This window comes from Amblyraja radiata, chromosome 9 (genome assembly GCF_010909765.2).
Source record: "Amblyraja radiata isolate CabotCenter1 chromosome 9, sAmbRad1.1.pri, whole genome shotgun sequence".
NCBI classification, from domain to species: domain Eukaryota; kingdom Metazoa; phylum Chordata; class Chondrichthyes; order Rajiformes; family Rajidae; genus Amblyraja; species Amblyraja radiata.
This window is the reverse complement of record NC_045964.1, coordinates 36,628,573-36,651,801: the sequence shown is the minus strand read 5'-3', so window position 1 is coordinate 36,651,801 and position 23,229 is coordinate 36,628,573. Positions and strand designations below refer to the sequence as shown.

The 23,229-nt window shown below is 40.1% G+C and overlaps 2 protein-coding genes across 3 annotated transcripts in view; both read left to right on the top strand.

Moving 5' to 3' along the window:
• The window catches only part of LOC116976616, a 103,749-nt gene extending 101,275 nt beyond the window's left edge, over positions 1 to 2,474 (top strand). The window contains exon 10 of the mRNA XM_033026442.1: positions 2,382 to 2,474. Coding sequence (XP_032882333.1) covers positions 2,382 to 2,474 — 93 coding nt within the window. The remainder of the gene's footprint in view (positions 1 to 2,381) is intronic.
• A 369-nt stretch (positions 2,475 to 2,843) lies between these two features.
• Positions 2,844 to 23,229, top strand: part of LOC116976976 — a 78,458-nt gene continuing 58,072 nt past the window's right edge. For both annotated transcript variants that reach the window (XM_033027126.1, XM_033027125.1), the window contains exons 1-8: positions 2,844 to 3,268; positions 3,367 to 3,883; positions 12,282 to 12,411; positions 12,746 to 12,918; positions 14,277 to 14,413; positions 19,163 to 19,332; positions 20,375 to 20,495; positions 21,506 to 21,656. In XM_033027126.1, coding sequence (XP_032883017.1) covers positions 2,868 to 3,268; positions 3,367 to 3,883; positions 12,282 to 12,411; positions 12,746 to 12,918; positions 14,277 to 14,413; positions 19,163 to 19,332; positions 20,375 to 20,495; positions 21,506 to 21,656 — 1,800 coding nt within the window. In that variant the 5' untranslated portion in view covers positions 2,844 to 2,867. The remainder of the gene's footprint in view (positions 3,269 to 3,366; positions 3,884 to 12,281; positions 12,412 to 12,745; positions 12,919 to 14,276; positions 14,414 to 19,162; positions 19,333 to 20,374; positions 20,496 to 21,505; positions 21,657 to 23,229) is intronic.

Genomic DNA, 23,229 nt, shown 5'->3' with positions numbered 1-23,229 from the left:
AGTTCTTCGCAATGTTGCAGAATGTATTCTCGTTCACTTGGATGGGTATCTTGAATCGAGAATGTGCAGTTCTCCCACCAGGCATTCATTTTGTTGCTATCCCAGAGGATGCTACAGCAATCGCCACATCACCATGGCTCGCAGACTCAATCCACACGGCTCGCGGACTCAATCAGCACGGCTCGCGGACTCAGCCCCACCTCTGGGAATTTATTCTCCTCACCCTGCCCGGTGATTAACAGAGGGTGCCGGCAGGGGCGTTACCTTCATGGTGATTGACAGGCAAGAATCTGCTGATCCCACGATTTTTTAAACCTTCATAACTTTTGTAATATTCCACCGATCGGGAACAAAATTTGAACGGTGAGTAATGTGGCGAAAAAATCCTAGCGATATAGGGTACCGTTTTTGCACAAATTAAAACACAACGCAGACTGGTAGAGGACAAGATGAGAGTTTTAGTAATAGTATAGATAAATAGAAGATATAAATGGACAGTTCCATCTTGCCACTTCATCTTGTCAAATTGCCTCCAATTTGTCATATTGCTTGACCAACATAACAGAATTTCCAAGAATATATCAGGAGATTTGAAGTCAAAACTGCATTCTGTGATCATTGTTTTGACCCAAGGCATAAATTTGAACTAGACCGTTCACCATCTGGGTATTTCATTCTAACCATATATTTGTTCCATCAATAAAAGAGCGTCGTCCATATCTTTAATATTGTTGCCTCTGACTAAAGAAGTTCCTCCTCACCTCCTTTCTGAAAGAGCGCCCTTTGATTCTGAGGCTATGACTTCTGGTCCGAGGCTACCAGTAGGTTTCAACCTTCTAAACTCCATCGAGTGGAGGACCAGTGGTGTCAAACGCTCACCATATGCTAACCCACTCATTCCTGGAATGATTCTTGTAAATCTTCTCTGGACCCTCTCCAGAGCCAGCACATCCTTCCTCAGATATGGGGCCCAAATTTGCTCACAGTCTTACCCAACAGCTCTGAAATAACCGTCCTCAACCTCCTTATGTATCTGTTATTTAAGATGTTGTCAAAATCATTGTCCTGGTAGATCCTACTAAACACCTGGGATATTTTGCCACACGTTAGGTCAGTTTATAAATGTAAATTAAGATACAAAATGCTGAAGTAACTCAGCGGGTCAAGCAGCATCTCTCAAGAACAGGGATAGGCGACATTTCGGGTTGGGACCCTTCTTCAGACTGATTATGGTGATGGGGGGTGGGGGGGAGAAAGATGGAAGAGAGGTGAGGACAAAGCCTGGCAAGTGATAGGTGGATACATGTGTGGGGGATTTTTGATAGGCAGATGGTTGGACAAAGGCCAGAGCTGAAAAGACAAAAAGTGCAGTGTATTGTGCACAGTTTTGGTCTCCTAATTTGAGGAAGGACATCATTGTGATTGAGGCAGTGCAGTGTAGGTTCACGAGATTGATCCCTGGGATGGCGGGACTGTCATATGAGGAAAGATTGAAAAGATTAGGCTTGTATTCACTGGAGTTTAGAAGGATGAGGGGGAATCTTATAGAAACATATAAAATTATAAAAGGACTGGGCAAGCTAGATGCAGGAAAAATGTTCCCAATGTGGGGCGAGTCCAGAACCAGGGGTCGCAGTCTTAGAATAAAGGGGAGGTTATTTAAGACTGAGGTGAGAAAAAACGTTTTCACCCAGAGAGTTGTGAATTTATGGAATTCCCTGCCACAGAGGGCAGTGGAGGCCAAGTCACTGGATGGATTTAAGAGAGAGTTAGATAGAGCTCTAGGGGCTAGTGGAGTCAAGGGATATGGGGAGAAGGCAGGCACGGGTTATTGTTAGAGGACGATCAGCCATGATCACAATGAATGATGGTGCTGGCTCAAAGGGCCGAATGGCCTCCTCCTGCACCTATTTTCTATGTTTCTATGTGTGCGATAAGGATAGAAGAGGTGCAAATTGTGAAACCAGAGGAAAAATATGGGTGAAAGTGATGGGAGGGGTGAAATGGGTGCAAATCCAGATGGGGCACAGGGAAGAGAGGTGGGGAAATAGCGGGTGGCATTGTTTGTAGGTTAGTTCCATAAAATTGGAGAATTTGATGTTCATACCGTTAGGTTGTAAACTACCCAAGCGGAATATGAGGTGCTGTTCCTCCAGTGCGCATGCAGCCTCACTCTGGCAATGGAGGAAGTCCAGAACAGAAGGGAAGGAGAATCGCATGTGGCCTCACTCTGGCAATGGGGGAGGTCCAGGACAAAAAGTTCAGTATGGGAATCTGAAGGGGAGTGAAAGGTCAATATGGGAGTATTGTAAACCAGCATTTGCAGTTCCTTGTGTCTGTAAATGCAAGTTGTGCTGTAAATTGTTTCTACTTTGTTTCAGCAAAGAACACTCCTTAAAAAGCACAAATCATTATCAGATCTACGATTTTCAGACGAGGCAAGTGATTCTAAGGCACTTTTGACAGAATATTAATCATAGAAATCAAGTCTCCTTTGTTTTTCATAAATGCATGCCTGAACAAGTTACCATAATGAATAGGCAGTTTTAATAGATTTTTTCTATTTCTAGCTAATTGGATCCATTCCTAGTAAAATGTTCTAAAATACATTTATATATACTTGTTATGAATGTTAATTGTAAATGTTGAATACAATTCATGCTTTGTATGCTCCATTTCTCTTTTTTAAATGTATTTATTTTGCCAATAGATGCTTTATGTGTTTGCAAAAGTGTTTTTCACAACATCTTTGTATTAACAACTTGTTTTTTAAATATTTGTTTCAAATAATAAAGTGAAGTAAAATAATATTATGTTTTCTTTTTGTTTGAATTCAGAATTCAGAAGCAAAGTACGGACCAAGTCTAATGACAGACAAGGATAATTTGTTGCAAATATATAAATCTTCACCAAATCTCAGTATTTCTGATGACGCGAAGACATTGAGAATATTGAGTTCTTTTCAGAACACCATTAAGGAGAATGAGTACCAGAGAGATAAACTAATTCTGGCTTCATTGGAACCAACCCAAGAACATATACTTTCAAAAGAAAAATCAGAACATCTAATGAAGGAGGTTACTCAATTCCAAGACTCAGAAGATTCTAAGCAAACTCTAAATGTGGATTTTCTAAAGGTTGAAACAAAGATTGGAAAAAGTGAAACCCAGCAAAAAAAAGTTAAAGCTTATATGAAAAAGCCATTACTTCCACGAAAGCTAGCTTATATTTCCCAAAAATTTTCAAAGCATCCAAATATTCTTACAAGGTAACTACAATTTCATTTTAAAACAATGTCATAATAAAATTATATTAAAAAAATAGAATAATAGTATATAACACAATGTTTTAATCATTCTTAAACAGGTCTGCATCTTTGCCTACTTGTGTTCGTTTGCATGTGATTAGTGAAAGATCATCTCCACCAATAAAACTCAAGCGAAGGTGCAGTCTTCCTTCCTTTATTAACTTTGAAACTTTTGTAAAAACACAAGGAGGAATCACTACAGGAGTTGCTGATAGAGAATGGGTCAGAAATATATGGAACATGTGGTTTGATGAAGTCTTTCCACCATTGAAATCATTGCGAGAAGCAGCTATTGATCAAAAAGACAGTTCCCTGCATGACAAAATAAACAAATCTCAGCAAGCGATGAACGGCTTGGGAGAGATACAATTGCAGAATTTGTCTCTGGAAATGTATCCTTTGTACTCTACTGTTTCCGAATCTGAAAAGGCTCCGGATGACTTGCTTTCTGAAGTGAACAAACTAACACGCCTCATAAATGTACAAGGCAAAAAGTCTGCTTTTTATTACGGTCGGCGAGGAGCTTTGCGTAGAAAATTAGCACAACTGAAATTAGCCATGGAAGATTTAAATCAAGTAGGTATACATTGAGTTAAAGATACCTGATTTATAATTATAATACTGGTAGTTGTTTTACTGGTAGTATTATTTCCATTCATTAAAATCTAGTGTAACATTTGGCGTTTTTATGTTTGTTATTTATTATTAGTATAAATATATGCACATTGTGACAGCGGCCCCTCCCTTGGATGCAGCTCTGATCCCTATCACTGGCAGACCGGCTGAGAGAGGACTATCCTCAGCATCACTGGTAATAGCTGGGCTAAATTAGCTGTTATTCGATTGGCTGCTTGGACCTTGTCAGCATGCTCTGTATAAAACTTAGGAATTCCAGCCAGAGGGGAGAAGGTGAGAAAAGAAGCAGAAGAAGGGAAGAAAGAAGGGAAGAACGAAGGGGGGAGAGACCGGAGCAGGGGGAGGGTAGGGAAAGAAAGGAGAGAAAGTGGGAAGCCTCCCTGCTAGCTGTATTCCCCTTTCACAGGTTTGAGGAAGACTGAGCCACTGGGACAAACCCGAGACCACCAGCACCACTGTGTGGTCAAGACTAGGCTACCAGGAAGAAGCAGAAACTGTGGCATCATCTAGTCTCAATCTGATTTAATGTCCTCTTGAAATTTATCACCATTCCTCTCACGTGGCACATGCGCAAATAAAACTGCACGTGTGCTCTAATTAGAGTTGGACAGTGACAACTGAAGAGAAAGATTGTCTTTTTCTATCCATTTCTTATGGTGGAACAATTTCTAATAGTTTTATGCAGATCATAAAACTCATCAGCATGTAATTGATTTGAATATTTTTATCTTCAACTTTCTTCCAAATTACATCCTGCCTTGTACAGTTGCCACTCACATAAAATAGCACATTGTCCTATTTTAAATTTTAAATATATTTCACAAACCATTATTACAGCTATCAAATAATAATATTGAAGCTTTTAAACTGTACCTAAGAATCAATTCCAATTTTCAAAGTGTATTTGTTTCTATTAACTTGAACTTTTCATTGAATTAACAGTTATTAAACCGGCATCTTAAAAGTAAAAGCAAATTTAAACAATGGCAGCAGAACAAAACATTATGCTTTACCCTGTGTTTTCTTTTTTTTTTTAATAATCTTTTATTAGAGGCAGGTACATATCATATTAAAAACATTTCATGTATATCATTCCTACATTACTAATATTATCGATTGATATTAACTGCTTCTAGTATTTTTTTAATTATAGATAGAAAATAAGAAAGAGAGATAATAAAAAAAAAGGAAAAAGCATGATAAAGAAGAATGGAATAATTTACTAAAAATACAACATTGAAGATAAGTTCGTAAATTATATAGTATAACTTTTCATCTAATCCTTAATTCGAGTTTCAGTCAGGTTCCCGTGCCGAACCAGTCTGCCCCTTCAAGTAGTCGATGAATGGAGACCATATTCTGATAAAAAGTTCTTGCTTGTCCATTAAGACAAATCTGATTCTTTCGAAATGTAAGGTCTCCGACATTTCCACAATCCACATTTTAATTGTGGGGGTTATAGGAACTTTCCAAAATGTTTCCAAAATGTAATATTAATTTTTTCAAGGTTATTATACTATAGTCGATAAAGTTTCTTTGGGTTGTTGTAAGTGTTAGGCTTTGTTCTGATATTCCTAATATTATTAGTTTTAAATCGGGATCCAATTGAGTGTTGACAACTATAGATATTACTAGACCAAGTGCAGACCCGTTGGGTCTGTTCCCCCAACGTGCGGTTGTGGGGGGGGGGGAGGCGGCATGCAGCGTCACACACACTAACTATCCCCCCCCCCCCCCGCACTTACGCTAATTACCCCCCTTGATATTATATTAATATTATTAATTTGCTCCATTTACCCCATAACCACTCTATCTACTGACGCATAGCCCCCCAACTTGCAGTCACATCTAGGGGGGGGGGGGGTATAGAGTGAGGGCAGAGAGATAAGAGGCAGAGACAGAGAGCGAGACAGTGACACAAAGAGAGCGGCAAGAGGGAGAGGGGGTGGAGAGGAGGAGAAGAGGGAGGGTGGGTGAGGGGGGAAGGTGGGGGAGGAGGAGAGAGAGAGAGGGTGAGAGAGGGGGGGGAGAGATGGTTTCGAGAGATTTGGTTGGATTTTTTCTCTCTTGTCGCTCTTCTTTTTTCGCATCTCTTTTGCTTCTCTTTGTTCCGTTTGTCCCCTTGTCTTGTCGTCTTTTTCGGCCGTTGTCTTTTGTTTTTTTTCTTTTCTTGTTTTTTTCCGTTCTTCCTTTGGGTCGTTTCTTTCTGTTGCTTCTTTCTCCCCCCGTTTCCTCTCGTTTTCTCTGTTCGGCTCCTTTGTTCGTCGTCATTTGTTTGTGTCTTCTCTCCTTTCGGTCTCTCTCTCTTGTCGCTCTCTCTCTCTCTCTCTCTCTCGTCTCGCTCTCTCTCTCTCTCTCCTCCTCTCTCTCTCTCTCTCTCTCTCTCTCTCGCCTCTTCTTCTCTCCGCCGCTCCTCTCGCTCTCTCCTCTCTCTCCCTTCCTCACTCTCCCGTCTATTCTCTTCCGCCTGTTGTTTCTCTCCTCCTCTCCTCTTGCTCGTTCTTCTCTCTTTTTTGCTCTCTCTTTTTCCCCTCATTCCTCTGCCTCTTTCCTTCCCTCCAACTTCAACCCCAAACCCCCCAAACAACCATTTGCAGGAATTGCTTACTCACAGTTGTGTAGATATTTGTTCAGTCATTCAGAGCTCAAAGTGCCCTCCAGCTTGCAGACACTGATTGAGGCACACCACTTCCTGGTTTTATAGTCCCTCCCCCTCCCTCCAGCAGCGGCAGCAGAGAGAATGGGGAATTTTGTAAAAACATTAATATCTCTGTCATTTTTCATCGACGGGAAAAATCCTCGGCACACAAGTGGGGGAGGGGGGCTCTGAGCGAGGTGGCCAAAAATGACGGCCATAGGTGGCAGCGTTCTCTCGGAAATCGCAGCACAGATGTCCAAAAGCGGTCAAGAACAGAGATTTAGTAATATAGATTCTAAAAATGTCCGTCCAGAAGCTTTTGATTTTTATACAATTTGCGAATGTGTGAGTTAGGTTAGCCTCTAAATGTTGGCATTCATCACAGTTAGGGGAGATATATGGGAAGATTCTATTTTGTTTTGTTTTGGAGTAATGTAATCTATGTAGTACTTTAAATTGTATTAAAGAGTGTCTGGCATTTAATGAACATTGATGTATATGTTGTAAACTTTCATCCCAAATATCGTTTGTTATTGGTTGGCTTAGTTCATTTTCCCATGTTTGCCTATATAAATCCATTGGTGGTAACTCACTATCTAATAGGATATTATAAATATGAGATATTAATTTATCTGTGTTAGGATATTTATTCAAACAATCATCAAGAATTTCTGGATCTCGAGTTCCAAGGTTTTGTGTATTTGATTTAACATAATCTCTAAGTTGTAAATATCTAAAAAAAATCATTTGTGGAGTCCGTAAGTCTGTTGTAGCTCCTGAAATGAAAGAAAGGTGCCTTTGTTATAAAGTTGTCCCATCCTTACCCTGTGTTTTCTAAACTCATCTACTGCATTAGGTTTTCCTGATGTAGCCGCCTCTAAATTGGCGAGACTAAGCGTAAACTATGCAACTATTTCATTGATCACTTGCACTTGATCAGCCAAGGCCTGCTAGATCTCCCTGTTGTTAACTATTTTAACTCCCCTTTCCATTCCCATGCAGACCTTTCTGTCCTTGGCCTCCTCCAAACTGAAATAACAGCATCCCGTATTTTGCTTAGGTAGCTAATAACCTAATGGTACGAACAACGAATTCTCCAATTTTAGGTATGCAACCTACAAACAACTGCCTCCTTCCCCCTTCCCTCATCCCCCCCCCTTGCTCCCTCCCCCCCTCAGCCCCCCCCCCCCCCCCCCCCCCGGTCTTCCCTATGCTCCACCTGGATTTGCACCCATATTGTTCCTTCCCCCTCCCCCCTCCCCCGCATCCCCTTCCATCAAACATGTCACTGACCAAAACATCATCTATCAATGTTATCCAGAGATGCTGCCTGACCTGCTGATCGGCATTTTGTGGGGTTTTTTCATAAACCATCATCTGCAGTTCTTTATGTTTCCATAATACTTTACCTTCTTAAAAAAAAAACAAGATCACACCACCATCACCAGTATGATGGAAGGGTTATTTTGTGGATATGTGCATGCACGTGCTTTTTGTAGGGTTGTATGATATTAATTGTAATGCAGGGACCGTGGAGCATTTTTGAAAGTGGGGGGAGCCGAGTCTTCACTGATCATTGACCTTGGGGGTACCCGACAAGGGAGTGGAGCGACCAAGTGGGGGGAGGGTGTGGGAGGGGGGCGCCCACGGTAGGGACTCCCACGGTAGGGACTTTTTGAAATTTGATATATTAAAATTATGTTTTAGTGCATTGAAATATGATTTCAATGTTTTTTGTTTGAAGTATTTTTAAGATCATGGAGGGCCTACATGAGAGATACGACCAGGTGATTATTATTTTTGTTATTGCTCGACCTCCAAAAACTGGGGGATAATAATACAGACCATACCCCACCTCAAAAAGTGGGGGTATGTATCCCCCATCTCTCCCCCCCCCCTCTCCCCCCGGATCGACGTCAGTACCTTCCACGGTACAGAACATTTGACAAAAAAACTTTAAAATGTGTTATAATTTCAAGTCCTATTTTTTTTGTTTGTAGTTGGAAAAAGGGACAAGAAATAATCATAAAATTTCCTGATTTTGAAAGTCATGCAAATTATGTTTTGCATGGGGAAAAATTAGAGTATTTTGAAAGTATGTGTTCTCCTTTTGACGTATATTTCATTTTGATTTGAATTTAGAATCATCAAACCATGACATTAATAAAAGGGGTATATGTTTGTGGAAACGTTACATTTTTTAAAGTAAGAATTTTGAGAAATCTAAAATGCATTAGAAATATACATTTCAATGCACTGTGTCTTGCCCAGAGTAGGTGAATCGAGGACCAGAGGACAGATTTAAGGTGAGGGGAAAAGATTTCATAGAAATCTGAGGGGTAACTGTTTCCACACAAAGGGTGGTGGGTGTATGGAACAAGCTGCCAGAGGAGGAGTTGAGGCAGGGACTATCGCAACATTTAAGAAACTGTTAGACTGATACATTGGTTTGGAGGGATATGGACCAAAAGCAGGTAGTGTAGCTGGGACATGTTGGCAGGTATGGGCAAGTTGGGCCGAAGGGCCTGTTTTCACACTGTATCACTCTATGACTACATTATACCTCCACCATGCATAAATGCTTCAAAATCAAGTGGTCGAGTTTTATTGCCATACACTATGAAATCAACATCAATACTACAAAAGTTGACTTTGACTTTGACTCTGACATCGGGGGGGAGAGTGCAGTGGAGAGATAAGTTTTTTTGGCCTTCCATCACAGCAATGTGATGGATGTTTATGTAAATTATGTTGTGTCTTGGGTCTATTTGTTTGTAATGTATGGCTGCAGAAACGTCATTTCGTTTGGACCTCAAGGGGTCTAAATGACAAATAAATTGTATCGTATCGTATCGTATCATATCGTATCGTATCGTATCGTATCGTATCGTATCGTAAAAGCAATTGGACCAGATCAGATACAGAATCAAGCCCTCAAGATCGCAGCCGAAGAACTGGCTCCAGTTTTGCAGTTCATTTTCCAACAATCGCTTGACTCAGGTGATGTTCCGCTGGATTGGAGGAATGTTAACATCACTCCTCTCTTTAAGAAGGGTTCAACCACCAACCCAGCGAATTATCATCCTGTTTCATTAACAAGTACCTGCTGCAAACTGCTGGAGCATTTAATTGATAGTAATCTGATGCGACACGTGAGCAAACATAACATTCTTGCTGACAACCAACATGCATTTAGGAGGCATGGATCCTGTGAGTCTCAGCTTATCCTGACGACAAATAACCTGGCCAAGCACCTTGATGGTAACGTCATCACGGATTTAGTAGTACTGGACTTTTCTAAAGCATTTTATGTCATCCCACACCAGAGACTGCTTCGGAAGCTTAGCTTCTATGGTATTCGTTCCACCACGAAACGATGGATTTCCAGTTTCCTGTCTTCAGCGCGTGAGTGAACGGAAAGAGCTCCAATTGGTGTCCAGTGTTGAGCGGTACACCTCAGGGCACAGTACTTGGCCCACATCTGTTTTTGCTTTACATAAAGGACATCCATGAAAAAGTCGCAAGTACGACCAGACTATTCGCTGATGATTGTTTGCTGTACCGTCCAATTAAGTCAGCCGATGATGAAGATGCTCTCCAAAAGGATCTCGATACAATGGTTGAGTGGTCACAACAATGGGGCATGCAGTTCAACCCTTCCAAATGTGAAACCATGCGTGTCACCAGAAAGAGGAATCCAGGCGAAACATCTTACAATATACTTGGTGCCACCCTGAAGAATCCAAACAAACCAAGTATCTTGGCATCAAATTGCAGAATGATCTGTGTTGGAATGGTCAGACTCATCATGCAACGGTGAAAACAACAGGTGTCCTAAATTTTCTGAGGCGCAACTTTCATCATTGTTCAACTTCTGTCAAGGAGAAGCTATAACTCACCCTCGTTAGACCTCATTTGGACTACGCAGTTGCAGCATGGGACCCATACACAGACTAACATTTTTTTTCCATCGAACATGTCCAAAGACAGGCAGCTCGATTTGGTACTAACACCTAGGAGAGAGAAGCGAGTGTTACCAAACTTCTGAATTCACTGGGGTGGAACCCTCTCTAGAACAGACGTGAAGCTCATCGTTTGACCTGTTTTTACAAAATGTTAAATGGTCAGCTCAACATAGATTACAAAACCTACACCAACCCCAAACCAATTAGGAGCAGACGAGGGCATTCGATCCAATTTAAGATTCCAGCTACCAAGACAGATGTGTACAGCAATTTGTTCTTTCCCCGCAAAATTAAAGCATGGAATAATCTTCACCCTACCATAGTTACCCAACCAGATACAACTAAATTTAAGGTAGCTCTTTCTTCCCAAAAAACCCTTTCTAGCTTAAGTCTTCCCTCCACCATCTCCAGTTTAAATTCCATTTGGAATATTTTGGAGGACCAAGAAACCAAGAAACCAAGAAACACTCAAGCATAGAAACATAGAAAATAGGTGCAGGAATAGGCCATTCGGCCCTTCGAGCCAGCACTACCATACAATATGATCATGGCTGTTCATCTAAGTACCCCTGTTTTTTCCCCATATCCCTTGATTTTGCTAGCCCCAAGAGCTAAATGTAACTCTCTCTTCAAAACATCCAGTGAATTGGCCTCCACTGCCCTCTGTGGCATAGAATTCCACAGGTTCACAACTCTGGGTGAAGAAAGTTTGTCCTAATCTCAGTCCTAAATGGACTACCCCTTATTCTTAAACTGTGACCCCTGGTTCTGGACTCCCCCAGCATCGGGAACGTTTTTCCTGCAGTTACAATAAGTGAAAATCTAGCAGGCAAGCAGGATGCTTTGTCCAACCACCCCCATTTGAAGGCCACTATCTTACACCGCATCTACCCAGTGCTTGGTACCTACTTCCAGCAGACACTGGTTGTCCTCCAGGATCCACCGAGCCGCAGCCTGGTCCATGCCAGTCACCAGGGCGAATTTGACGCAGAGACTCTCTCAACGCTTCCAACGCCTCTGACGGCCCGGGACTCTTGCACTGAGGCTGCTCCCGGAGCAGCAGCGAGTGACTCGCAAGCCCAGCTAACCCTCGCCAGTCCAGGCTCCCCGTCCGCATCTGCCCCCGCCGCTGCTTCCATCCCTCCCTCCATCCCGGCTCTCCAACACCCACGACCAGGTTGCTCAGGGCACAGCAGCGCCTCGTCCAAAGCCAGAGACATTGAAACATGTCTTGCCAAAAAAGGCCTCCGGTTCCGCGGCCCATGTAATGTGTGATCTAACATTTTATAACATATTGTGGTATCACCTGGTGGTCAGACCACTTACTGTCGAACCCTTGTCAGTGGTTAAGAGGACTGCCACGTGACATCATGGATTAAGGGGAATGTCCTGCTACATCAGCAGATCTTACCTGGAGATCGTTAGTCAACAAGGAGCTGAGCACGAGTCAACACCCTCGCTCAGCAGCCACAACAATAACTCACAATGACTTAGAGAGTCCCAAACGCACATGTATATTAAACTTATCTTGTTAATAAAGTAACCGTTTGATCACAAAGTTTGGACTCGCTACAATATATGCATTTATTGGAGTTGTTTGATTGAATACCCTACCAATTGCAAACACTGTATTGATTTGACATTTGTCATTGATGTCTATGGCACTATGTCACTGATCAAAATGGGTAATATAAAATCCATTAAAATAATAATGTAATTGTTTTTGGTTTTTTAGGCAATTAAATTAGAACCAATGCTGCTTAATGCTTATTGGCACAGACACTTAATTTACCTTCTACAGATGAAAACATCTGAAGCACTGGATGATCTAAACTATATACTTAAGCACAATAAGAATCACGCAGGTATGGTAATGTACTTATTCTTTTAGATTTAATGTCTTAAATATATTTAACATTTACATCTGAAAAATGTACACTTAGAATTTAATTATTCTGAATTTGCAATCCAAATTGTATTACAATCCAATGAATTCTCCTGATATGTTTGTTTGAAATGTTATTAATATATATTCAAGAATTAATATGTGGATCTAAATATTTAAAATCAGCAAAATAGCTTGGAGCATGCATTTCCTGTCATTAAAATGAGGCTTCATCCATTAGTATAACAAATTTCCAAAACAATTTCCTCCAAATTGAATCCATACATAATTATTTAATCTATTTTTGTTCTTAGATGCTTACACATCAAAGGGCGATATTTACAGAGATAAAGGGGACATTACAATGGCAATCATAAATTATTCTCAAGGACTCAAATGCAGACCTGATGAAGACATTTACTTTCGAAGAGCTCAGTTGTATGAGGCTAGTAATGATCTGCTTATGGCTATGGAAGATTATCGCATGGTAAGTAACGTGTAATTTAAAAATATTTTCTCGAACAATTTCTGTAGTCACACAGATTTGATGGTTTTAACTGAAATCAGTTTTCTGCAGTTTTTCCCTTTTTTTTAATGTCACAAAACAGCAGAGATTCATAATTAACAGTTTCCAAATGTCAGCACTTTGTCATTGCCATAAAACAGTAGAAATTCAGAATCATTGATTTTAAAAGGTTTTGACTGTCCTCAATGAAAATGTATCAGAGTAAATAATAGGGTGTCTGTAAATGAGAAAACCAAGTCGAGGGTAAAAATGGTTACCGACATAACCTGGAGGCGATATTCTGCAAGGATTAACGCCAGGGTCATTGGTTCATTATTAATTTAAACCATTTGGTCACAAAGATGGAAAAGACTATTTCAAAACATGGACAGCATTACATTGGAGAGTACAGATAATACAGAGACATGTCTTAACAAACTTTCAGAATTGATGCATGATTGCTAATTAATTTCAATACAGAGAAGTACAAGGTAGTATAGTTTTGTGTGGAGAAGAAAAAGTATAATCAAATACTAAATGGTAATTAATAAACTAAACGGGCAAGAGGAGCAGAGAGTCAACACATATTGCTGAGCTAACTAAATAATTGTTAGGATGAATGACAGAAAATTTAGTAAAGAGTACAAATAAAATGGAGGAAGATGAAGAAGAAATTGGAAGTTCTCATAATGACACTCCATGCTGGTACAGCAATTTCCACATTCACCAATAGCCTAATCTGATTACACATTATGTTTTATCACGTTTCCCAAAATGTTCACTTTTTTTAGGGTAATTGTGAAAATGAGAATAGTCAAGTCACTTTTATTTATATAGCACATTTAAAAAAACAAGTCTCGTTGGCCAAAATGCTTTACATTGGTGGAGGTACTAACGTTACACAACAGTGGTTCATAGATTAAATACAAACATCACTACATACATATAGCCCTCGCTCAGAGTCTCGACTTAAAGCGTGTAGAATTTGTGCTCAAATATCTGGTACAGGCATTTGAAAAAAATTTGCTGATGAGTTCATTTTACTCATTTGGGAAAGGAAGATGTGAAATTTGTGTTGGCCAGAACATTAGTGCAAAGTGTATATTTTTAAAACAGCAAATTTTGTATAACATGGAGTATTTAGTGTAATGCGGCTGTATTGTGTGTCAGATCATTAAAAACTGTATGTTCATAAAAATTAATGTTGTTGATTTTGTGGTGTTAAAAGATGGCCAAATTATGTTATAATAAGATAATAAATAGTTGAACAAAAGGTGACCAATAAAAGAGTGGTGCAGTTACAAATGTCACAATGTGATTCGTAATATATTTTATTATAGGCTTTTACTTTGAATCCCAAAAGAACAGATGCTCTGATGAAACATGGCCTATATTATTTTGATACTTCCAACTGGCCAACAGCAATTAAAGACTTTACAGCAGTAATTAAAGATGAGCCTAACAATGCTCAAGCAAGGTAAGCTATGTAGCTTTAAAATTATTTTTAAAGCTTCCTTTCTATAATGTAGGCAAATTTTGAAAGATACGTACAAGGTACATTTGCTGATAATCTTCACCTGACCACTTTAATTTTTTTTGTAAACTGGTGAAAAATCTGTGGAAAATGTACTTGTAAAGTAGTTTTACTACTGTTTCTTCATGGCTTTCATGCATATTTTGTTGCTTATCTTTGCTAATTACAGTCTTTGGGTCAAGAAGACATGATTCCAGTTGCAGAGGGAGGTGCTGAGTCCAAGGTCCAGGAGTTTGGAGATGAGTTTAGTTGGAATTATGGTGCTGAAGTCAGAGCTACAGTCAAGTATAGGAGTCTGACATAAGCATCCTTGTTAACCAGATGTTCCAACAATGTGTGTAGGGTCAGGGAGATAACATCGGCCATGGGACAAATTGCAATGGGTCCAGGTTGTCTGGTAGGGTGGAGTTAATATGCACCATTACCAGTCTTTTAAAGCAGGTCATGGTGGTGTATGTCTGAGCTACCAAATGATAGTCCTTAGACATGCTACCTTGGTTTATCTTTGATACCAAGATGATAAAGTACTGTAGATACACACTACTTTCTGAAGTAGTCGGAAGAAGGGTTCCGACCCGAAATGTCACCTACTCCATTTCTCCAGAGATGCAGCCTGACCCACTGAGTTACTCCAGCATTTTGTCTCTATCTTCGATGTAAAACAGCATCTTCGCAGTTCCTTCCTGCACAGGATGATAAAGTAGATGGTTATTGCAGTTTGGCTTAGGGAGAGATTAAAGATATAGAAACATAGCATAGAAAATAGGTGCAGGAGTAGGCCATTCGGCCCTTCGAGCCTGCACCGCCATTCAATATGATCATGGCTGATCATCCAACTCAGTATCCTGTACCTGCCTTCTCTCCATACCCCCTGATCCCTTTAGCCACAAGGGCCACATCTAACTCCCTCTTAAATATAGCCAACGAACTGGCCTCAACTACCTTCTGTGGCAGAGAATTCCAGAGATTCACCACTCTCTGTGTGAAAAATGTTTTCCTCATCTCGGTCCTAAAAGATTTCCCCCTTATCCATAAACTGTGACCCCTTGTTCTGGACTTCCCCAACATCGGAAACAATCTTCCTGCATCTAGCCTGTCCAACCCCTCAAGAATTTTGTAAGTCTCTATAAGATCCCTCCTCAATCTTCTAAATTCTAGCGAGTACAAACCGAGTCTATCCAGTCTTTCTTCATATGAAAGTCCTGACATCCCAGGAATCAGTCTGGTGAACCTTCTCTGCACTCCCTCTATGGCAAGAATGTATTTCCTCAGATTAGGAGACCAAAACTGTACGCAATACCCCAGATCAGATAATTTCAGATAATATCAGATAATTCTCCTGCTTGTTAATGCATCAAGATTTTGAGGACATGGTAGGGAACTCCACCTGGCCCTGTTTCTTTTGGTGGGTTCGTTCTCAGGAAGATTGATCTGACATCTGCGATGGTCACAATTATTTACAGCTGTAAATGTTTCATGTAAGTTGAGAGGGGAAATATTTAATAGGAACCCGAGATGCAAGTTTTTCACCAAGAGGGATTTGAGCATATGGAATGAGTTGCCAGACAGGTTAGTTGAAGCAAGTATTATAACAGCTTTTAGACACATAGATAGGAAATGTTTATAGGGATATGGGCCAATGGGAGTAGCTTAGATAGGGGGCATTTTGGTTGTAATGGACAAGTTGGGCTAAAGGCCTTTTTCCATGCTGTAAGACTCTATCACATTAACTGAAACTAATTTAAGTTTTTTCCCTTCTCTAGAATCAGTATTGTCACATAATCACACGTGTGTGGCTTTGAGAGCATTCATTAATTTAGAATTGCATTCAACCCAGGGTCATCAGGCAATTATTGAGTGGGTCAATGATTAGCTTGAGCTAGGATTTAATAGATCAATGTATGGATTTATGAAATGGAAAGCATGCTTGACTAATCTTCTGGAATTTTTTGAGGATCTAATAAGTAGAATGGACGAGAGATCCGGTGGATGTGGTGTATCTGGACTTTCAAAAAGCCACGATGCTGCTTTGTAGGACTTTGGTTAGGCTGCATTTGGAATATTGAGTGCAATTCTGGTCACCCCATTAAAGGAAGGATGTGGAGGCTTTAGAAAGGTGCAGAGGAGATATACCAGAATGATGCCTATATAAAATATGGCTATATAAGAAGTACCGTATATAAAATCAGACAAGGCATTGATAGTATAGACGGTCAGAACCTTTTCCCCAAGATAGAAAAATCAACAATTAGTGGGCATAACTTTAAGGTGAGAGGAATAACGTTTAAAGAAGATGTGCGGAGGCAGGATTTTTCACACAGAAGGTCGTTAGTGCCTGGACTATGCTACAGGAAGTGGCGGATGAGGCAGATATAATAGCAGTTAAGAGACTTTTAGATAGGCATATGGATCTTCAGGGAATGGGATATGGATTATGGATTATGTGTAGGCTGATAACAGATGGTCTTGGCATCATGTCAACACAGACATTGTCGGCTGAAGGGCCTATTCTTGTGCTGTACTGTTCTGTTTTTTTAATGTTATAATGGATCACATGGTTGTGAGGTGCAGTTTAGTTACTGAGTGTGGCTTCTTGAGAGGAAGTCAGATACAGGGTTGCAGAGAATTCCTCTGGTCAGTGAGTACACACCCTCTCACTGACTATGCAGAGGTAATATAAAGGCAGTATAAGAGCAGAATGGCAGCCACCAGGAAACTGGTAATAGATCTATATAAAGGACTGCTATTGATCATAAATCAGTTGCACATTAATAGAATCAAATCCTATGCAGTTCAGGAAAACCGCAGGGTCATCTGAGCGAGCATGTACGATTGATGTAACTAAAGTTATTCTAGACGTGCAACCTACATTCTGCATCAATCCCAGAGCACAATCTAAGTGTTATTCTTGTGAAAATTTGACAAATATTTTATAAATTACAATACTGTACCATTTACCTGCATAATGAATGCTTGACAAATAAGAGATCCAGGACCGATCTGATTTTCCCAATCTACTTGCATATTGAAATCCCCCATGACCAGTGTAACTTTGTCTTTATTACATGCCTTTTCTCTTTCCTGATGTAATTTGTGCCATACATCCTGACTAATATTAGGAAGCCTGAATATAACTTCCATCAAGTTCTTTTTTATCATTGCAGTTTCAACTCCACTACATCTTCTGTTCCTATGTCATTTCTTGCCAAGGATGGGATTTCATTCCTTATTAACAGAGCCACCCAAGCCCCTCTGCCCTTATTAACAGAGCCTGCCTTTTCGATAGGATGTGTACAATTGCGGCAATTGCGGTACATGCTCATCCACCTTGTTTTGTATATTACATGCATTTAGATATAACACCTTCAGTTCTATATTTATCATCCCTCTTCTTAAAATGGTCCCATGTTGCCTGACATTAGAATCTTATCCATTTTTTTACTTTCTGTCCTATTTCTTATTTTGGAGACTTTGGTAACCTCTCTTGCGCTTTCTTTCCCTTTAGCTGTATCCATATTTTTCCAATCTGTTGAACCCACCCTACAATATCTCTTTATCTCCTCTTATCTCAGTGCAATCAGGGAGGGTTGGAAAATATAATTGAATGGTCATTCTAATAAGTTGATCAGTCCAATCTATGGAATAATGAACGGATTTTTGACCAGCATGATCTGCCTACTCTATCCACATAATTATCCCAAGTGCTGGTTTCTAAAAGTGTCCTCCACGGACTCAATTCTAAGCATTACTCTCCGGGTCCTCCGTAAGTTATGACATGGTTCTGTTTCTCAGAAATGTGGCTGCATACTGAGTTCCCTTACACAGAAGATGCCTGCAGCCCCACAGCAGCTGGCAAATTCATTCCACTGCTTATTTGTATGTATGGGCTGTTTATAGCTCAGGCGTTTGTAAGCTGGGGAGTACCTGTAAACACATTTAAACAAGTACAAACAAAACTAAGTGGGACAAAGGGGAATGTGCAGAGGAATAGCATTAAATGATCAGCTGGGGGCAGACAGACAGGGTTGAATAAGTAAGTAAGTAAGTTTATTGGCCAAGTATTCACATACAAGGAATTTGCCTTGGTGCTCTGCCCACAAGTAACAACATGACATACAGTGACAGTTACGAATGACTCAGAAAACACTAAACATTAATAATAATAAAACATTAATGATAAAACACCATTGATCAAGCATGTGAACCAACAAAATACCAGATCAAAGGAAGGCTACACATTTTTGGCTGTTGAGTAGAGCAACTACTCGTGGATAAAAACTGTTTTTATGTCTGGCTGTGGCAGCTTTGACAGTCCAGAGTCGCCTTCCAGAGGGAAGTGATTCAAAGAGTTTGTGGCCAGGTTGAGAGGGGTCAGAGATGATCTTGCCCGCTCGCTTCCTGGCCCTTGCAGTGTACAGTTCATCAATGGAGGGAAGGTTGCAGCCAATAATCTTCTCTGCTGATCGGACGATTCACTGCAGCCTCCAGGTGTCGTGCTTGGTGGCTGAACCAAACCAGACCATGATGGAGAAGGTGAGTACAGACTCTACAATGGCCGTGTAGAATTGGACCATCATTGCCTGTGGCTGATTGTGCTTCATCAGCTGCCGCAGGAAGTACATCCTCTGTTGTGCCTTTTTGACTTCATCCTAAGATTATAATACATCAATGAATCTGTAATTTCATTTCCAGGGATTATCGTGGACAAGCATATGCTAAGCAAGGACTGTTCAGAGAGGCTATTGTGGATCTGTCTGTTGCAATACATTTGGAACCTAACAACTGGATGGATTTCTATCATAGAGCTTGCCTGCTACGAAAGGTTCACCCGTATAAAGCTTTACAGGACTTCAGTGTTTCAGGTGGATAGTACATTAAATTTACATTGCGGTTAGTGGTTATGCAGATGCTAAGAACATTTGTAAGAAAAATTATTTAGAATTTGTAATCCACAGATTGTTGTAAAAATAACTCCGTAAGGAGAAATTTGTCGTCCTTAATATATTGTAGGTTCAACTAAGTGATTAATTATCAAAAGTCCTCTGAAATAACCTAACAAGGCCTTCAGATGCACTACTGCTGCTACATTCAAACTTAGAAGGAATAAAGATGGAAGGACCACCTGGCATTTAATTCAGATGCAATAATAAGTTGCCAGCTCAGTCAACCTTCCAAAGTATTTGTCAAAGTATCTGGAGAATGCTGGCCAAATAGGTAGAGCTGTCGCATGGAAGTTAAGCAACAGTATGACAAAATTGTACTCACAGAGTCGTATGTTACTGACAATGTCCCTGGATATATCTTATCCCACAAACCTGCACGTCTTTGGAGGATGGGAGGAAACTGGAGCACACGGAGAAAACCTACGAGTTCACAGGGAGAACGTACAAACTCCATACAACACCCGCAATCAGGTTTAAACGTGGGTCTCTGGCGCTGTAATGCAACAACTCCACCGCTGCACCACAGTGCCATCCTGTATGCAACTGTGCTGCTCCCGCACCATTGTGCCGCCCTTTAGGGTGGTGAATCTGTGGAATTCATTGCCACAGACGGCTGTGAAGGCCAAGTTAATGGGTATTTTTAAAGCAGAGATGGATAGATCCTTGATGAGTAAGGGTGTCAAAGGTTATGGGGAGAAGACAGGAAAATGGGGTTGAGAGTGAATTTTTAAAAATTTATTATATTATCTATGAGTACTGTTTTTACGGGCCTGTTATGCTGCTGCAAGAAAGAACGTCATTGTTCCACCTTCGGTACCTATGACAATTAAACACTCTTGACTTGATATTAGATAACAGCACAAAAAGGTGCTTTACAAACCAGTATTTAAATTGATATACTTTACTTCTTGTACGCTCGTTAAACAGATGTTCTGAACAGTTTATGTGCTTTCCTCCGCAGTGCTTATCAATAATGAGGTTGAGAATTTGAATTCGTTTTTACATCGTGGAATTTTGTACACTGAGCTCAACCAGTGGCCTGCAGCTATATGGGACTTTGAATGGGTAATCAAGCTCGACAGGTACCTGCCTGAAGCTTCTTTCATTTTCAGTTAGTTAGCTGATTGCACAAGATATAAGTATGACTTGTTTACATGAGGCTGCTTACAATGAAATTCACCTTACACTGTTTGGTTTAGTAATATAATATGCAAACGGGCCCGTGGGGGGCTTAGGTAGCTTGTGGGCCTCTATTGCCAGAGGGGGGGTCACATATAAATGAGTGGAACAGCACCTCATCTTTTGCTTGACAAGGTTGCAACCCAGTGGTATAAATGTTGCATTCTCCAATTTTAGGTAACTTCTACAAAACCCCATCCCCCACTAAGTCCAGTGACCATTTCCACTGTTTGCAACAATGTATCCCTCTTTGGCTCATACTGTATCTAGCCAATAATCAGCCTCTCAGGGAACCTACGCCTCAAGTCATCTGTTGCTGGCTTTGATATATCCTGTTTTTTCCCTCACACAGTTTCCTTGCTTCCAGTAGTTTTTTTACTACTTTCCTGTTATAATTTGAACTATTGAATAAATTCATTCTATATTTTGAATTATCATGATTCACAATCCAAAACTGATATTATTCTGGATTACACAAAGATAACTATGTTACGCCTTCAGGATTTTAAATTGTGTGTGTGGAATAAATCAGACACTATTCATTTTGCTGATTCTTTACCTAACTTTTGTTAGGACTGTGCACAGTCACTAGGATGATCAGCTTTGAAATTTCCTATGGTTAAATAACCTATTGACACACACTTTTTAGGTGTAGTTATAAGAAGTAACTGAAACGCTTAATAGCCAATGATATTTTGTGTTAGGATTGTTTTCTATCTGGTGTATGCTGTTCATCACCTCCCAGCAAAATGTAACTCAAAACTTTGTTGCTGCGCCCTAGGTGAATAATTTCAGGTTACCATCCATAAAACATAAATGAGAATATTGAACTTTAAATTCTGAATCTTGTAATATATTATTGGTAAATCAGAGCTTAACTGTGTGACTAATATACCCTGTGTTTTATTTCCAGAGCGGTTTCTTTAGCTCACATAAACCTTGGGCTTATTTTCCTCTTAAAAATGGATCACTATTATGAAGCCATCCACAGATTTACAGATGCCTTAAAGGTTGAGCCAACCTCCACAAAAGCATATGTGTGTCGGGCAGAGGCATATCGTAAGGTATGCATGTGCTTGAAATAAAATTGTAAACTGGAATTTTGCTGCGCAATTCATTACCCTTCATCACACAGTAATAGAGTTGTACAGTACAGAAACAGACCCATTGGCCCACCTTGTCCATATTGGGCCAATCCCATTTACTGCATCTGGCCCATACTTAACCTTTCCTATCCATATATTTGTCAAAATGTAATTCGAAAGTCATAATTGTATCTGCTTCCATAGCTTTCTATGACCCTCTGAAATTCCCTTCTCACCTTAAGCCTATGTCCTCTAGTTTTAGAAATCTGTCTAGGAAAAAGACTGTGACCTTTCACTTTACCCATGCCCCTCATGATCCTTTACATGTTAATAAGGTCACCCCTCAACCTCCCAAGCTCCAAAGAAAAAAATACCAATGTGTAAAACCTCTTTTTCTAACATTGTTAACTACATTGTCATTCTAATCGTTACTGTATGTAACAAAACAGCAGCAGGAATAGCACCGATCCCTAAGCACACCACTTTTTATAGGCATCCAATCAAGAAAACCAACTCTCCTTTGACTCCTTTCTCCAAGCTGATTTTGAATCCAATAGTTCACCTTGGATTCCATGCAATCTAACCTTCCGGGCTGGCCTACTGTGTGGGACCTTGCCAAATGCCTTGCTAGTGACCATATAGACAACATCCACTGCCCTGCCCTCATCAATTGTCTTAGCGGCCTCTTCAAAAAACACTCTTAGGTTTGTGAAACACAATTTACCAAGCACAAAGCCATGCTGATTATCCTCAATCAGACCATACCTATCCAAATGCTGGTAGATCTTGTCCCTAAGAATCTCCTCCAACAACTTTCCCACCGTTGACTTTGGGCTCACTGGCATTTTTTTCCCTGGCTTGACCTTGCTACACTTTTTAAATAATGGTATAAAATTAGCCACTCCTCAGTCTTCCAGACCTTCACTTATGGTTCATGATGTTGCGAATATATCTTCAAGGGCCTCCACATTTTCCTCCCTAGCTTTTCACAAGGTCCGAGGATGTATTTAGTCATGCCCTGAGGAGCTATCCACATTAATTTGCTTTAATACCATCAAAGGTTTCAAAGGTCTTTTGTTGTCACATGTACATGGCAGGTGTCAGTGAACTCAAGATACAAGTAAACTCAGCTAATTTCTCTATATGAATCGTGGAAATGTACCTGGCTCAATGTTATTATTGAAGTCCTGGTGAAATATATTGAAGAGAATAGCACTGCAATATGTAAGGTGAGTCAGGCGATATTATTGCTGGTTATAGAATCAGAAAAAGGATGAGATTTTGTTGAGACAACCTGCAGCACAGATTATAGGTGCATCTCCTACCAGGACATAGTAAAAAAAATTAAAGACATTTTAATTCATTGCCATCAGATATTTTTGAGAGCAACAAGTCTGGAACATGTGACCAGGGTCGAGATTAAATATATGGTTATGTTGTGAATTCTGTTAGAGGGTATAATTTCAAGATATTTTCAGATGAGGCATTGTAAAATCATTAATTGTGTCAATGGCCAATGAGAGATCAGGTGGAAGTATTTAATATAACAAAT